The sequence below is a fragment of the Pelobates fuscus genome, chromosome 13 (assembly GCF_036172605.1).
Source record: "Pelobates fuscus isolate aPelFus1 chromosome 13, aPelFus1.pri, whole genome shotgun sequence".
Lineage (NCBI taxonomy): Eukaryota > Metazoa > Chordata > Amphibia > Anura > Pelobatidae > Pelobates > Pelobates fuscus.
In genome coordinates, this window is record NC_086329.1 from 102,737,002 (window position 1) to 102,754,916 (window position 17,915).

A 17,915-nucleotide genomic window follows, 5' to 3' on the forward strand; every position below is an offset into this window, starting at 1 on the left:
AGATAACATCACATAATATTAGTCATAATTCATTGTTGAACAGTCATTAATCATAGGTCGAGTCTCACGGGTGAAGACATTGCAGCCAGAATGAAAGAAATCTTATTTTTTTTTATCTTCCCATTTACATCACATTAGAGTAGCATTTGTAAACGTGATTTGCAATAATCTCTTTTTCACAACCAAATTTTGCAGATCAAGTTTCATGATTCTCCTAAAAACAGTCTTGCTTGTTATATGCAATTTCATGGTTTTAAATACCCGTAATTACTAAAAGAACCACCTAACTATCAATCTTTCCTTTTCTGTGATAACAAAGTATTTGTTTATATTTTGGAATATTACAAATACAGTTTTGATCATCTGCTCAGTATGTTGGGCTCAATAATCACATTCCCCTGACTTTGGAATTTCAGGGACCTCCAACTGAGGACATTCCCATTAAATTCATTAAGAGAAACCTTTTGCATTTTTTCAGAAGACAACACATAATCCCACATATGGACATCACGTATTTCACCTGAGAAGCAGTGATTTTTAGAAACATTTTTTCTGTAGGAGTCCTGCTTGTGTCCCAGGATTATACTGGTCGAGGCCGGAAGCGAATACCCTCTATTGCAAACCTTTCTTGGGTACAGTTTTCCTTCAACCCAAAGCTGGACCATTCCCATGGCAGACTCCCAGCTCACACAGATGTGCTTCCATTTGAGAAGATCTTCATTTACCTTGAAATGGATTTCTTCATTACCTACATAAACATAGACCACATTTCCTGGCATTGGGTAAATAAGAATGGCATTGTCTTCTCTTGCAGTGGCCAAAGAGAACAGGGAATATTCAGTTGATTCGGTAAAGGATCGAAGGCAGACTGTGAAACTTCTCATTGGCTTGGGTTCCTCTGGTTTCAGAATGAAGTATGAATAGTCATTTTGCCTGGGAAAAACAAAGACTTTATCTCTCAAATCTAGAAGAAAAAAAATATGGTACATGAAAAATAAGGTTAGTTAGTAACCAAAATATACTACATGTTTATGACCCTTGCTAACAAGATCATATTTGCTAGTAGAGATCAAATCAATGTGGAGAAATAACTAAAGTTTCACATCTATTAAATTTTATTGTTATTATGTTATTTATATAGCGCCATCAAATTCCGGAGTGCTTTACAATGGGTGGACGAACAGACATGTAGTTGTAACCAGACAAGATGGACACACAGGAACAGAGGGGTTGAGGGCCCTGCTCAATGAGCTTACATGTTAGAGGGAGTGGGGTAAAGTGCCACAAAAGGTAAGGATAGTATTAGACTAGTGACAGTTGCAGAAGAGGAATCAGTCGGGAGCTATTAACAGTTTGATTGATACGCTTTTATGAAGAAGTGGGTTTTTAACGATTTTTTTAAGGAGTGGAGACTGGCTGAGTATCTAACGGAGGAGGGAACTGAGTTCAACAGGAACGGTGCAGCCCTCGAGAAATCTGTACAATTGGGTCCATAAAGAAAAAAATAAATCAATTAACTTTATTAGTCCTCAATAAGCAGAATTCATATTCAGAATGTATTAGGTCCATCCCTACAGTGAATTCCTAATATAATAAAGCCAATATAAAAATTCCAGATACTTTTTTTGTTTTTTAAACTTGTCAGTATGAATGTGCAATTATGAGAAATGTAGATTGTGATGTTTTCTATCTAGCCCTGTTCTAATATTGTTTGGTATGTTCTGTTCTGTTGTCCTGATGAACGCTCTCAGTTGGGAGCTGAAACGTTGACATTTTATTGGATCATGTAAATAAAAGCTGTTTTATATTTTGTAATATTAAGTCCCTGGAGTGCGTTTTTTCCTTGTATTTTGTAAAATTTTTGCCAAACCTGCAATTGGTTATTGTAACAACAGATCCCTTATACTCCGGCTGAGTATATCCGTCATAAATCTCCCAAGTCCCAAACGCAGTAGTGATTATAGCCCAAGTTCCCCAAACATCAGCCTAGACTTGATAGACTTGACTTGGTAAAACGAATCTGTTTAATCAGGACTCAATGGCCCCCTTTTATACAGTTCAGAGACACAGTGAACACGCTAAGTACACTCCCATAAACACACCCACAATATGCCTAAGAAATACAGTGTCACCATGACTCAGAAAACAATACAAAATATGAAAACACATAAAAATAAAAAACTTCCTGAGCGGCGGGTTGTCCTGCCCCCCCAGGCCCCCACCCCTGAGCGGTGGGTGAGGGCCCTAAATAAAAATGTGCACCCCCCCACCGGATGACTAGGGGTCCCCAAACCCCTAGTCACCCCCCGCCCAAACTTTTTTTTATAAATCTCTACTTACCCCCCTCACCCTAAAAATAGTGAGGGGGGAATAATAACTAAGTACCTGAAAAAAAAAAAAAAGAAATACAACTTACCATTTGATGTCTTCCTTTTTCTAAAATCTCATTTTTTCAGCCCCAAAAAAGGTCAAATAAAAAACCATAATATCAGTCGCACTTTAAAAAAAAAAAACAGAGCTCCAAAAAAAAATCTGACGAAAAAAACAAAAAACCCAGACGCTGAAAAAATAATCCATCTTCACCCATGGAGGGCTCCGCGCAGACTGAACTCCGCAGGGCGGGAGAAGGCTTATAAAGCCTTGCCCCGCCCTGCAATTAAACTCAGAGCACTCTGATTGGTTGGTTTAAGCCATCCAATCCGAGTGCTCTGACAGGTAAATGAAGAGGCTAACAGGTAAGTCTCTACATTTACCTGTCACAGCACTCTGATTGGTTAGCTTGAAATCCAGCCAATCGGAGTGCACTGTGTAATTTTACACAGCGTGGGAACGTTTTTGGGAATTTTCCCACACTGTGTAATTTGACTCATAACAACACTCTGATTGGTTGATTGAAAGTAACCAGTCTGAGAGTTATGAGTCAAATTACACAGCATGGGAAAATTTATAAAAAAAAAATTGGGAAGGGGTGACTAAGGGATTGGGTGCCCCTAGACACCTGGGGGGGGGGCATTTTTATTTAGGGCCCCCACCCGCTGCTCAGACTCAAGTTGCCATTGTCTGATTTGAGTGTTGCAATTTCTCATCTGTTTTAATGTTAACACTATTCAATGCACCACACAAGCCATACACTCATGATCAAGGCACTATAACCGAATTATAAAAATAAAAATGACTGCACATAGAGCTATTGCCACATCACTAGGTAGCATGCACAGCAGTTTCTAGAAACATAGAAACATAGAATGTGACGGCAGATAAGAACCATTCGACCCATCTAATCTGTCCAATGTTGCAAAATATTTTTAATTAGTCCCTGGCCTTATCTTATAGTTAGGATAGCCTTATGCTTATCCTTCGCATGCTTAAACTCCCTCACTGTGTTAACTACCTGTATTTCACTTACCTGATTTGAAGGTTCCCCAGGCTTCACTTACCTGATCTGTAGGCTGCCCCCCCCCATGTCTCACTTATCTTATCTGATCTGGGCTTCCCCCCCATGTCTCACTTACCTGATCTGTAGGCTTCCCCCCATGCCTCACAAAACTGATCTGTAGGCTCCCCCCCCATGTCTCACTTAGCTGATCTGTAGGCTGTCTCTACAGGCTGTGAGTTGCTGGCTGCACTGTCTATAGCTGCTCCTCCATGGAGAGAGAAGCAGGGATAAGCTGTAGCTTCTATCCCTGCCTCTCTCCATATACAGCGCCACCTACTGGCCAGCACCGATATTGTATATTATTCTCAATCTCATTAGAAAAATACCGGCACAAATTGAAAAATACAGGGGGTGAAAGTTTATCCAAAAAAATATTAAATCTTTTGCAAAGCTTATCCAAAAATATTAAACCAAGGCCAATATGTCTGAGGTGGAGTTCATACATATCATGCAAGAGTTATACGGAAAATATGCTTTTTATAAACATTTTTCTAAAGATCTCACCTTTAAAATCTTGTAAAGAGCTGCTGTCAATCTGAGTTCTTGTTCACCAGCCTAGAACCTGTTGTTTCACTGGCTGTGTATTAGATCCTCAACTCAACACGGTCTAAATATGTTCACAAGCTCAAGGAATCATGTGACTGGGCAAGATTACTTCTTCCCATCAGTAGACATCTCCTTTATTTTAATAAATACATTTCCCCCTATGATGCAATACTGATTAGCTGAGTGGCCAATTCCACTTCTATTGTATACATATTATAAAGCAGATGTATATTAAAGTCTGCAAATTCTCAACAAATATATTTTTAATCGTAATCATTGGCCAATACACAGTTCTCTGGGACCACATAATTGGGAAGTAGAGATGTCGCCAACATAAAATTTTCGGTTCGCGAATGGCGAACGAGAACTTCCGCAAATGTTCGCGAACGGGCGAACCGCCATAGACTTTAATAGGCAGGTGAATTTTAAAACCCACAGGGACTCTTTCTGGCCACAATAGTGATGGAAAAGTTTTTTCAAGGGGACTAACACCTGGACTGTGGCATGCCGGAGGGGGATCCATGGCAAAACTCCCATGGAAAATTACATAGTTGATGCAGAGTCTGGTTTTAATCCATAAAGGGCATATATCACCTAACATTCCTAAATTGTTTGGAATAACGTGCTTTAAAACATCAGGTATGATGTTGTATCGATCAGGTAGTGTAAGGGTTACGCCCGCTTCACAGTGACAGACCAAACTCCCCGTTTAACGCACCGCAAACAACCGCAAACAGTCTATTTGCACAACCGCAAACTCCCCATTTGCACAAGGTTGGATACAAAGCGAGCCATGTCCCGTTCCTTGTCCTCACTGATGTCATTGAAGGTCTCTTCCTCCACCCAGCCACGTACAACACCAAGGGTCCCCGAAAGGTGACAATTAGCCCCCTGTATTTTTTTTTTTAAATATACACTACTGTTACCCCAGATATGAGTTGCACTGGTGTGACACTGTGCCTTGGCAGGCCCTGAAACGCACACGTGTGAAGGAAACTGACTGCTATTTTTTCACAGCCAAGTTTCTAGTTCTTATTTTAATGTACACTACTGTTACACCAGATATGGGTTGCACTGGTGTGACACTGTGCCCTGGCAGGCCCTGAAACGCACACGTGTGAAGGAAACTGACTGCTATTATATTACAGTCAAAAAAGTTGTTGTTTTTTTAAATGTAAGCTATTGTGACACCAGATATGATTGGTGGCACTGGGCAAGTGGGCACAGTATACGCTGTGAGCCTGACACACACGCTGGCAGGCAGGCAACTGCAATTAGATTACATAGGGAAAAAAAAGCAGACCGATGTTCTAGCCCTAAAAAAGGCTTTTTGGGGTGCTGTCCTTACAGCAGAGATCAGATGAGTCCTTCAGGACTGTAGTGGACACTGAATACACTAGCCTAGCTATCAATTTCCCTATTAAATCAGCAGCAGCTACACTGTCCCTCCTCTCACTAAGAATGCAGCTTCCGGGGGGCGGGGCCTAGCTGTCATGGAGGAAAGACGCACTTCGTGTGAGCTCCCTCAATATCTCACTTTAAGCAGCTATCAACAAGCGAATTTCACCCCAGAAGGGGATGACCCAGCAATGTTGCTCCTAACTGACCGAGCCGACATGCTTAATAGCGGTCAGCAACTCGACAGAGTCTTACTTACCTCCGCGTGGCAAGTGTGGCCTGGTGCTCACCGGGCAGGAGAGGCGGCCGATCTCCCGATCCTGGGATGCACAGGAGCAGCTACCTCCCGGCAGGAGCTCCGTTACCCCCCTCTCGGACCGGTGGGGGTTATCCCGGTCCACCCCTGAGAGGCTGTCTGGAGCTAATGGACGCACAGAGCACAGCCGCCCAGGCTGACATACTCATCTGCGACTCTCCCAATATGGCGGCAGCCGCTTGTCCTCCTGGTACCAGCAAAGCATGGCAGGATATTGAGTCTAAGCTGGACAGACTCTTTAATCAATTTTTTAAGCAAGTAACAAACAGGAAGCCCCAACAAGCTCCACCACAGCCCCAACAAGCTCCACCACAGCTAAGCGAAGCAGTCCCCATTAAAATCCACCAACGCAAAAGTTGTTGAAGACGGGACCGGAGGCACAAACAGAAATGCAGAGCCTGCCCCACGTCAAGCACTCGCCTCCACCTTAAGCCACCACAATTCCGCACCAGACGTGAAGCACCACCGGGACAGATCCGACCACCCGACAAAACAAGCTTCCACCACCTCAAGCCGCGAACCCGGCACTCAGCCAGAGACTTGCCTTTGTTGTTCCAGGTATCAGGGACTCCCAGGGTCTGCACCTGGCGCCCAGAAGGGATCGGATGAGCACAAGCAGTAAACAGCAGCCTGCCAACCATGTCCCACTATAGCCGATCCTCCACACCATGCCTTTGATCACATGAACTGCTCTCTGCACATTAACTAATCGTAAAGTAGCAAGCGTTTTAACATGTCATTATTTCACCTCCTAAAGTGTTTATTGTCGTAGTTCCTTACATGCCTTTACCTTAACCATTCATGTATTATGTTATTCACTAGTCTCATCTCATGGGGCAACTCACACTTGATTTATAGCTAGTGGTGGAGCTGCTGATATAAATACACAGTTGATAACGTGCAAGCTACACCCTAAACATGACAGCCATCTTTCACAACAATGTACTGCTATATACTCATACCCTCAGTGCAACTAGCCATGATATATGCACGTTCAGCCTAGCATTCTCAAATATAACACACTTCTGTCTAAAAAAAAAATAATAATAAAAAAATAATAAAAAAAGGATGCAGCTTCAGAATTAATCTAAATTGTTAGCTAGCGAACCGTTCGGGATATCTCTATTAGGAAGGCCTGCGAATGTAATTGTGGGTGAACAGACCGATAGATAGTATAACATTACCTGTACACTACTGTTCTGTTCTTCCCACTGAGTGTCATCAATTCTAACACTAAACATTGCCACACAGTGCCCTTTTATTATAATCCACCTTTGTGTCAAAATTATGGATTTGAAATCTAATCTGTCCTTGGTAAGGTCAAACAACAACATAAAACTAACCCTTCACCATCTTAGCATGTGGAGGTCAGGGCCATCAGACATTCCATCAAAAAGGCCTCACTAAATGTGGCACGATCGGTGCTTTGGTCAAAATGATAATGCTATGAGAAGTCAAACAAGATTTACACGCTGTTGGCCAGATCTCTATGACTAAGGCACACATTCAAATGTATCACCTCTCCCAGGGCCAGGGAGGGAAACGCTGCTACTCTCCCCATTAGACCCATCTCTCTAGTTAACATTTATATGAAATTTTATGCAAAGATTTTGGCCGACCAGCTGAGCCCCTTCCCAGCATCAATCATTTACCTTGATCAAGTGGGTTTTATCCTTAAAAGATAACTTTATGAAAACGCCCATAGAGGGGTCGACCTTGCCTGGTAAATAGCGAACTCTGGAATGCCTTCTCTGATCCTATCTTTGGATGCAGAGAAGGCGTACAAAAGGGTGCAGTGGTCTTATCTTTTCAAACTCTTGGAGTCTATGGGTTTTGCCTCACCTTTTGTTATGGCGCAGTCGACTCCCTAAATTTTGATAATACATTTGGGATTGAGAAACTACTCCCTATACTCTGGGTCAGTGGCGTACACACAACCCATGGGGCCCCGGTGCGAAAACTGATCCGGGGCCCCCCCCTCCCCCCGCGCGAGCGCTTACTCTGCGCAGGCTGGGGCCGCAACACATGGCGGCGGGCACCTGGTCGCAGGGCTGCGACCCGTGCGACCGTGGTATGTATGCCAGTGCATGCATAAACACATACACTCTCTAGTTTTAACCCTGCAGCTGAAAAACATAGCAGTTTCAGAGAAACTGCTATGTTTCACTGAGGGTTAATCCAGCGTCTAGTGGCTGTCTCATTGACAGCCGCTAGAGGATTTTCTGCGATTCTCACTATGAAAATCACAGTGAGAAGACGCTGAACGTCCATAGGAAAGCATTGAGTAATGCTTTCCTATGGGCGGTTTGAATGTGCGCTTGGCTCTAGCCACGCATGTGCATTCGGAGCTGAGAGGCGGATGGGGACGGAGAGATCCCCAGCGTTAAGGGAGTCCGGCGCTGGAGAAAGGTAAGTGCTTAAGACACACACACACACTCTCATGAACAGACGCACACATTTACTGACAGACACACACTCAGTGACAGACGCACACAAACATACTCAGTAACAGACACACACACTAACACACACACTCTAACACTAACACACACACACACACACTAACACACACTCTAACACTAACACACACACTCACTAACACTAACACACTCACTAACACACACACACACTCCAACACTAACAAACACACTCACTAACACTAACACACTCACTCTAACACTAACACACACACACTCACTAACACACACACTCACTAACACACTCACTAACACACACACTCACTAACACACACACTCACTAACACACACACTCACTAACACACACACTCACTAACACTAACACACTCACTAACACACACACTCACTAACACACTCACTAACACTAACACTAACACACACACTCACTAACACTAACACATACACTCACTAACACTAACACACTCACTAACACTAACACACACACTTACTAACACTAACACACACACTCACTAACACAACACACACACTCACTAACACTAACACACTCACTAACACACACACTCACTAACACTAACACACTCACTAACACACACACTCACTAACACTAACACACTCACTAACACACTCACACGTTTTTTGTTTGTTTTTTAAATTTAATCCCCCCAGCCTCCTTACCTGTGGGAGAGCTGGGGGGATTCCCTGGGGTCCAGTGGTGTTGCTTGCCCTGCTGTCACCCGGCTGGCTGGCGGGCGGGCGCGCGAGGGAGCACTGTCCCCTGGGTGCTCCCTCTTCAGCTCCCTCGAGCGCTGCGTACTGATGCCGGAGCCGGAAGATGACGTCATCTTCCGGCTCCGGTTTCAGTGCGGTGCGCGAGGGAGCTGAAGAGGGAGCACCCAGGGGACAGTGCTCCCTCGCGCGCCCGCCAGCCAGCCGGGTGAAAGCAGGGCCAGCCTCTGGGGGCCCGGAGGTGGCCGGCTCCTGGGCCCCCCAGCAGAAGAGGCTGGCCCTGTGGGTACATACCTGGGTCGCAGGGCGGCCGGGCCCCCTGGTGGGCCGGGCCCGGTCGCAGCCGCGACCCCTGCGACCCTGGTATGTACGCCACTGCTCTGGGTAATGGTACTAGACAGGGGTGCCCACTCTTCCCTCTTATTTTTGCCCTATCCCTGGAACCACTTGTATATTATATCAGGTCCAACCAAGATATATAAGGGGTGACCTTAGGTAAGTTCACTTTCAAAATATCAGTTTACCCAGATAATGTGTTGCTTCCATTAACTAATCTTATGTCTTTAATGCAGCACTTAAAGTAATTAAAACGTTATTAAAATAAAATAAAAATTAAAGCAATTTAATGTTTTTAGTGATGATTCTAGAGCTGGAGAATGGAAAAACTAGAAATAAGAAAACTTCTGATGGTAAATATATATTTGTTTTAACAAGTTTTAGATCCATTTCCCACCTCACTATTATTACAGTGAGTAGGTTAGGTAGATTAATTTTAGGGGGTGACTAGGAGATTGAGGACCCATAATCCCCAGAATAAAGACATGCTATTATTTGTGGGTTAGAAAATGGTATGTGCGGCTATTGGAGGCTGGCATATTATTGGGATGGAGCTTTTTCTAGTGACTGAGCAGCAGTCCATTTTAAACCTCCCTTAAAATAATATAAGGGTATCATTTACCCTTTTACATTTTTTTATTTATTTATTTACTTTCTATTTCTATTTAACAATTCCCAAGTCCTTTTTGTGTGTTGTTATCCCTAATTCGTATACCCTTAATGGAAGCGAATTAGGGATAACAACACACGAAAAGGACTTGGGAATTGTTATAGACAACAAACTATGCAGCAATGTCAATCCGCAGTGGCCAAGGCCAGTAAGGTATTGTCATGCATGAAAAAGGGCATTCATCCTCGGGACGAGAATATCATTTTGCCTCTTTATAAATCACTGGTAAGACCACATATTGACTATGCTGTGCAATTTGGGGCACCTGTTCTAAATAAGGATATTATGGCACTAGAAAAAGTGCAGAGGCAGGCTGCAAAATTAATAAAAGGAATGGAACATATCAGCTATGAAGAAAGGTTAACAAATTTAAACCTATTTAGTTTAGAAAAACATCGCCTGAGAGGGGATATGATAACATTATACAAATATATTCGGGGCCAATACAAACCATTGTGTGGAAATCTATTCACAAACCGGACTTTACATAGGACACGGGGCCATGCGTTTAGACTGGAAGAAAGAAGTTTTTTTACTGTAAGAACAATAAGGATGTGGAATTCTCTGCCTGAAGAAGTGGTTTTATCAGAGTCCATACAGATGTTTAAACAGCTACTAGATGCATACTTGCAAAAACAGAATATTCAAGGATATAATCTTTCAATGTAGGGTAATAACTGCTTGATCCAAGGATAAATCTGACTGCCATTCAGCCTTCTTTTGGATCAACAGCAAAAAAACAAATTTGAGGAAGGCTGAACTTGCAAGTCTCTTTTCAGCTATGTAACTATGCAACTATGTAATTATTTGAACGTGGCTGCTACTTGCAAGCAGTAGTGGACCCCACACAATTAACCCTTAGATTTAAGAGGGTTATTTAACTATTTCCCTGCAATAGCCCACTGCAAATAGCATTCAAAATTATAGTTCGCTTGTATAAAAGCAAGAGAACAATAATTTGCAAATAAAAGTCTCCAAAAAGGTGATTAGTAAATAAAAAATATGTCTTCACTTCAAAGAGTACAAAATCGGAAGTGTATACGTAAAATACAAAATACATTAAGTACCATTTTAGCTTGCATCAAGTTCCAGAAAGGAATACAATCATGCTAAAATGTGATTTCATTTTTAATGAAAGTTACCAAAAAAACGCGCTAAATGAATCTGTAAACATAAAAAACACAAATAATAGTGCAGACCATCTGGTAATGGAATGAAAGATAGGAGTTATAGGAGAAAAACTCACATGTCCCAGAGCCCTATCACCCCTGGCTCTGGGTTTGTAAGGCTCTTTAGAAGAGGGGATGTCCCCACACTGCAGGATCTTCCAAAGGATGTATCAACTGGCAATTCCGTTATACTTTTTTCCAGCGCCGGGCTCCCTCAGTGCTGCGGACTCTCCTCCTCCTTTCCCAGTCATTGACTGAATGAGGTCTCCTCCTTTCCCAGTCATATTCCTTCACAGAGCGATAGTTGCAAAAACCTTGCAAGTGACTCTTGTGATCAGCGAGATTGAACTTCAGTATTTAAAAAGGTGGACATAAGTGGGGGAAATTAAGAAGAGTGAACAATATATATCGGGGAATACTTAAGCTGTCGAGCTTGGTACTGAGGTGCTTAAAATGGGTAGAAAACCAAAAGGCCCCACCAACCAATTTTGTGAGACTTTCTAATTTGTCTTTTTCAGAGTATGCAATAAATATATGCTATGTTCTTTTTTGTATCCCTGCTTTTTCATATGAGATTTGATCAACGTTGTGCCTCTGGGAACTACCTCTGGGAACGACCCATAAAATAATATTAAGAACTTTTAAAGTTACAACAAGTGGGGAGTGGATTTAGAGTCATAGTGCATGGTTTTTGTATTGTTAAAATTAATTTTAACTCTAGCATGTAAAACCTTAAAATATGTTATTGCCCAAGGAGGTATACACTTATACATGATTATGTATGTAATCCTCACCAGAGGTGTAACTACTAATAAATGCCATGGTCCCCTCCATGTGTCTACTCGCCCCCCAACCGCTCCATACGTCTCATCCCCCTAGCCCCTCCAATGCGTCTCATGCCCTCCATGCTTCTCATCCATCCAGCCTCTCCGTGCATCGAAGGGGCATAGTGTGTTTCTCTGTGTGTTGGGATACATTGAGTGTGTGTGTATGGTAGGGATGCATTGTGTGTGTGTGTGTGTGTGTAGGGATGCAGTGTGTGTGTGTGTGTGCGTGTGTATGTAATGATGCATTGTGTGTGTGTGGGTGTAGGGATGCAGTGTGTGGGCGTGTGTTGGGATATATTGTGTGTGTGTGTGTATGTAGGGATGCATTGTGTGTGTGGGTGTAGGGATGCAGTGTGTGGGCGTGTGTGTTGGATATATTGTGTGTGTGTGTGTGTGTATGTAGGGATGCATTGTGTGAGAGAGAATATTTGCTGGGTAGGATAATGGCCGAGTTTTGCAGGGGCTGAGAAGGGAGCATCTTTATCTTTTTATATTTATTTTGTTAATGTAATCTTTTTAAAAGAGAGCCTCCTGTCCCTTCCTGCTACACAGCTTTGCAAAGAACCAGTGAGAGATGTGCATGTGAGGGGCCTGGGCTTGCGGGGCCCTGAGGTGGCCTGGGTCCCTTACAAGTGAAATGGTTGTATCTAGGTACCCCCGGTGGCCCACAGTTGTAGAAGTCACAGCTGCGCCCGGCCCCACAGGAGATGCAAACCCTGTGACCGTGATAGGTACACCACTGATCCACACTCACTTGCAAAGACCTGTGAGCAAAGGATGTAAAATTCAAATGTATTAAAAGAAAAATAGCAGTGAAGAATTCAGTAGCTAGAAGGTGGAGAACTAAAACTCTACCGAACTGGGAAATTGTAAAAAGTCAAGTAACTTTGCAGCTTATGATGGAGGGAGGTCTGAATAGAAATCTGAAGAAAAAAAAAAAATCTTTGACATAAATAAGTGGTTAAGTAAACTGACTTTGGTGGATTAATATAGATAGAAGATAAGAGAGGAGAGATAAAAACATAAAGAGTAAAGGAAGAAAACGGATAATAGGGATCAAAGGGATGATAGAAAGAAAAGAAAGAAAGAAAGAAAAAAAAAAGCTAACTCATATATAGGAGATATGAATATTAACGCAGATTGACTAGAGAGGAGTATTTCACCATCTTGTGTGTATGTTTTGTATATTTATTTTTGTTAATGAGTAATATCAATGTTTTTACAGATTAAAGTAAGTTATATAAGCAGGAAAGAGATAAGAGAAAGGAAAACATTGATGATGACTAACGTACCAATGCCTGGGATACAGAAAGCTTAAAAGAATATATAAGGTGGGTACTGTATGTTTTGTAAAGTTAAAAGTTTTTTTGTGTTTTTTGTTTTAAACATGAGACATTCAGCGCTTATATTACAACTCTAAAATATGCAACCAGCAGCCGACTGGAAATCGGGATGTTAAATTAATAGGTATGAAAATGTTGTAATATACCTATTACAAGCAGTGAACACGGAACAGAAAGTTTAGTTTAATTAAAAATTATTTATTGAACTGTTATTTAATACCTCCATATTGATTAAAATTGAAATGGTATTGGAAGAATTGAAGTTATCATTTATTTATCAATTCTTTATGTCTAATTCATAGTACAAAGATGAGATAAAATCAGAGAATAATAATCATAATTCATTGTTGGATTATCATTATTCATAGGTTGATTCTCGGAGTTGAAGACATTCCAGCCAGAAATACATTTTTACCACCTTCCCGTTTACATCAATTCAGTGCAGCATTTGTAAGAGTAATTTGCATAATTGTTTTTTTTTTCACAGCCTAATTTAGCAAATGTTTCGTCTAATCTCACAGTGTGGCTGTCATTTTCTTGCTTGTGATCTGCAACTCCTTGCTTTGAATTACCCTTAACTAACAGTACCATCAACTGGGATGCAATCCAACCCTTTGTGAGATAACAGAGTATTTGCTTATTGTCATATGGCACATACATTCTTCATTCTTGATGACCTGCTCAATATTTTTGGCTCAATAAGGACATCACCTTTCTTTTGCATTTCTAGAGACCTCCAATTGAGGACATTCCCACTAAATTCACTAAAATGAACCTTCTGTATTTTTTCAGGGGACAACACATAATCCCACATGTGGACATCGGATATTTCACCTGTGTAGGATTGGTTTTTATCAAATTTTCCTCCAAAGGAGTCCTGATCCTGTCCCAGTATTACGCTGGTTGAGGCAGGAAATGAATACCCTTTTTTGCAAACCTTCCTAGGATACAGTTTTCCATTCACCCAAAGCTGAGTCACTCCAGTTTCAGAGGTCCAGCTCACACAGATGTGCTTCCATTCATAAAGACCTTCATCTACCTTGAAACGGATTTCTTCATTACCTACATAAACATAGACCATATTTCCTGGCATTGGGTAAATTAAAAGGGCATTAGCCTCTTTTTCAGTGGCCAAAGAAAAAAGAGAATATTCAATTAATTCAGAGAAGGATTGAAGGCAGACAGTGAAACTGCTCATTGGCTTGGGCTCCTCTGGTTTCAGAATGAAGTATGAATAGTCATCTTGCCTGGGAATAATTAAGGATTTATCTTCCAAATCTAGAAAAACATGGAAAGGTGGAAAATAAGGGTAGTTAGCCTAGGCTATCCCATTCATCTATTGGCATCTATCTATCTATCTATCTATCTATCTATCTATCGTGAAAACTAGAATGTTTTCTTTATCAAACAGTTAAGTTACCAAAAATACAATATGTTCTTGGCTCATGTTACTTACATCATATATGACATCAGACATTATCTCATTAATGACATCACTGGTGACATCACAAAACTTCACAAATATACTCCACAATGTCATCGTAAGAGCTGTTAACCATTACAAATTCACTAAATAATTCATCAATACACTAATACACAGCTCTAGCTGCTCGCTCAGTCTACACACATCTTATAACGCTTAGCAATTCTTGTAACTGGTACAGTATCATCCACTTTATCCAATCTTTCAATAAGCTATTGAGGACCAATTCCTGCGAAGTGGAAACCAAGTCCAAAAAATGCAGAGATTAATGAAACAACAGGTGAAAAAATAAAATGGTTACTTCGTTATTCTTCTGGGACATCTCTTCCAAACAAATCCCCAAGGCAATCGAAATGCACACAGGAGACTCTTGCAAGGAGACATTTAGAAAATCACCGTAGTGCAGTATGGAAAAAGATCTTGGAATTCGGTTATGCAAAAGAAGATTTAAAAAGGGACGTATTTTTTCTTTGTCTTTTACATTCTACACCATTATTTTGTGGTAGATTATTTATAGCACTATGTACATTTTTTATGTTGGTTTAAATTCATAAATGATACCTCAATGGCTTAAAAGTTCTATGCTCTAAACCAGGCCTAAAATGCACAGCCACCCAGCAACCAAATGACTTATACACCAGCTTACACCATGCCATGTGCCAGATCCCTGTGGACCCCATAGTTATAGACTTTACCACTATACTGATGGCACAAAAAGGGAAATAACATTTTAACTATTCCTTTGCAAAATAGCTAGATTTTTTTTACATAATATAAAAGTTAATTTCACATTAGGAGAGAAATATAGGCCTTGCTACAGAGGGACATGGGGTGATAAATGCCCCCCTGGATCATGCCTTGCTCCCCCATGTTCCCAATTCTTCTGCACCCACTACAGTCGCTATCACTCATGCACCCACTGAAACCCCTATTAACCCCTGCCCCCACTACAACCCCTATTCCCATAGAAACCCCTATTAACCCATGTCCCCACTATAGCCTCTTCCCCCTGCACCCACTACACCCCCTACAACCCTGCACTCTCCTTTCCAACCTTTATAAACTACAGACCCTGCATTCACTAGAGCCCCATGCCCCCTATACCCACTACAGCCTCTTTTCCTCTGCACCCCAACCACTTATGCCGCCGCATCCACTGCAATCCCTATGACCTCCTGCACCCCCTTCAGCTGCTACCCGCCTCCCCCTTTACCAACTATAGTCACTGCACCCACTACATACCCCTATGTCCTCTGCACCCATTCTAGCCTTTTTTCGACATTTTTCTTTTGGATTGAATGAGTTAACAGTAGAATTTGGAACTTTATGAATCCAACTAATCCCTTCATTGCCATCTTTGGGCTTACCTTGGTGTGCCATAGCTCCAGTAAGAATAATGAAAAAAATCATGTATCCGTCCATCTTCCTGAAGTAAGAACTTCAAGCCCCGCTCCTAAAAATGTAATTTACCATCTTTAAAAAAAAACGTAAAAGGAACACAATACACACTGACACATGAAATCTGTCTTATCCCCAGGCAGCATCAGATAGACAGACAGATACATGGCTAGACAGACAGACAGATAGGTAGATAGACAGACAGATAGGTAGATAGACAGACAGATATAGATAGAGAGATACATGGACAGACAGACAGATAGATAGATAGATAGATAGATAGATAGATAGACAGCACTGTAACTGTAAATTAAAATAAACAAAAAAAAAAAAGAGGATATAAAATATCTTACTGTTATATTCTTGTATAGAGCTGCTGTCAATATAACCAGACTGAAACCTGTTGTTTCTGTGGCTGTGTGTTAGTTCTACAACGTAACACGGTTTATATACACTCACAATCTCAAAGACTCATGTGATTTGACAAAATAAATTATTTATATAAATACACACCCACCTTCCCCCACACTTATTTTATTACATGAATGTTCAACTATGTTGCAATAATGATTCGCTGAGTGGCTAGTTTTACTTATATTTAATGCATATTATAAAAAAAAAAAAAAAACATGGAAATAAAAGTTTGCAAACTCTTATGAAATTTATTTATCGTGATAATCGCTTGCCAATAAACTGGGACTTCCACAGAATGAGGAAGTCCTATCAATCTAATTAGTAAATCAATGTAGTCATGAGTAAATAAACAGACAATGAAATAGATTGCGTAACAGCACCCATATCCACTTGTTCTGTTCTACCCACTCAGCATCAGTCTGGCATCAATTCTAACACAGAACACTGCCACACAGCAACATTTTCTTATAAACCGCCTACGCGTCAAAATGATGATTCCGATAGCAACACACATTTTGGCGAGCAATCAACAGGCTGTGCAAGCATTATAAACCCACACATGCCTGAATGCATTGCCCTGTTGTGGTGTTTTGTATATCCAATGGTGCCTTCTTGTCTCTCGGATTTCTCTGGTATTTGACCTGGCTTGTCTTCATTTCTTGTTCTCTGGTTCCCCTTGTCTCAGCTTTATTTTTTGTTAACTTGACTCGTTCTCTGACCCATCCTTTGCCATTCTGCCTATCCTTAGACAAAGCATTAAGCCAGTGTTCAAACTCTAAGAAATTGGTCTAGATGAAAACTCGTGTACTTGGGTATAACACTGGCTTAAAAATAGAGTACAGAGAGTTGTCATTAATCGTACATTGTCAAGCTGGACCTATTTGGTAAGTGGTGTCCTTCAGTTTTCTGTTATGGGACCGCTTCTATTTAACATATTTATAAATGATCTTGAAATAAGCATTAAAAGTCATGTCTCAGTGTTTGCAAATGACACAAAATTCTGTAAAGTAATACAATGTGAGCAAGAGATTAATTTGCTGCTGAGGGATTTAGATAGACTGGGGGACTGGGCAATTAATTGGCAGATTAAATGTAATGTAGAAAAATGCAGTTATGCACTTCGGGGTAAAGAATGCACAAGCAATTTTTACCCTAAATGGTAGTGAATTAGGGATAACAAGACACGAGAAGGATTTGGGAATTGTTATAGACAACAAACAGGCAACAATGTGCAATTTTATTGTAACGTATAAAAAGGGGAATTCTCAGGAAGAGAATATTATTTTGCCTCTTTATAAATCTCTGATAAGACCACATCTTAAATATGCTGTGCAATTTTGGCACCTGTTCTAAAAAAAGCATGTAATGGCGTTAGAAAACGTGCAAAGACGGGCTACAAAATTAATAAAAGGAAT

The 17,915-nt window shown here is 41.1% G+C and overlaps 1 protein-coding gene across 2 annotated transcripts; it reads right to left on the reverse strand.

The window, feature by feature from the left end:
- Window positions 1-310: 310 nt before the first annotated feature.
- Window positions 311-16,512, reverse strand: LOC134582458 (C-reactive protein-like). Of its 2 annotated transcripts, none has more exons than XM_063439065.1 (3): window positions 16,440-16,512; window positions 16,056-16,141; window positions 311-964 (listed from the first exon to the last, which is right to left on the reverse strand). In XM_063439065.1, the coding sequence occupies exons 2-3, from the start codon at window positions 16,108-16,110 to the stop codon at window positions 360-362; spliced, it is 660 nt and encodes a 219-aa protein (XP_063295135.1). In that variant the 5' UTR covers window positions 16,111-16,141; window positions 16,440-16,512; the 3' UTR covers window positions 311-359. The 2 variants fall into 2 exon arrangements, with proteins under 2 accessions (XP_063295135.1, XP_063295134.1); XM_063439064.1 differs by lacking the exon at window positions 311-964 and adding an exon at window positions 13,547-14,483.
- Between the last annotated feature and the right edge of the window lie 1,403 nt (window positions 16,513-17,915).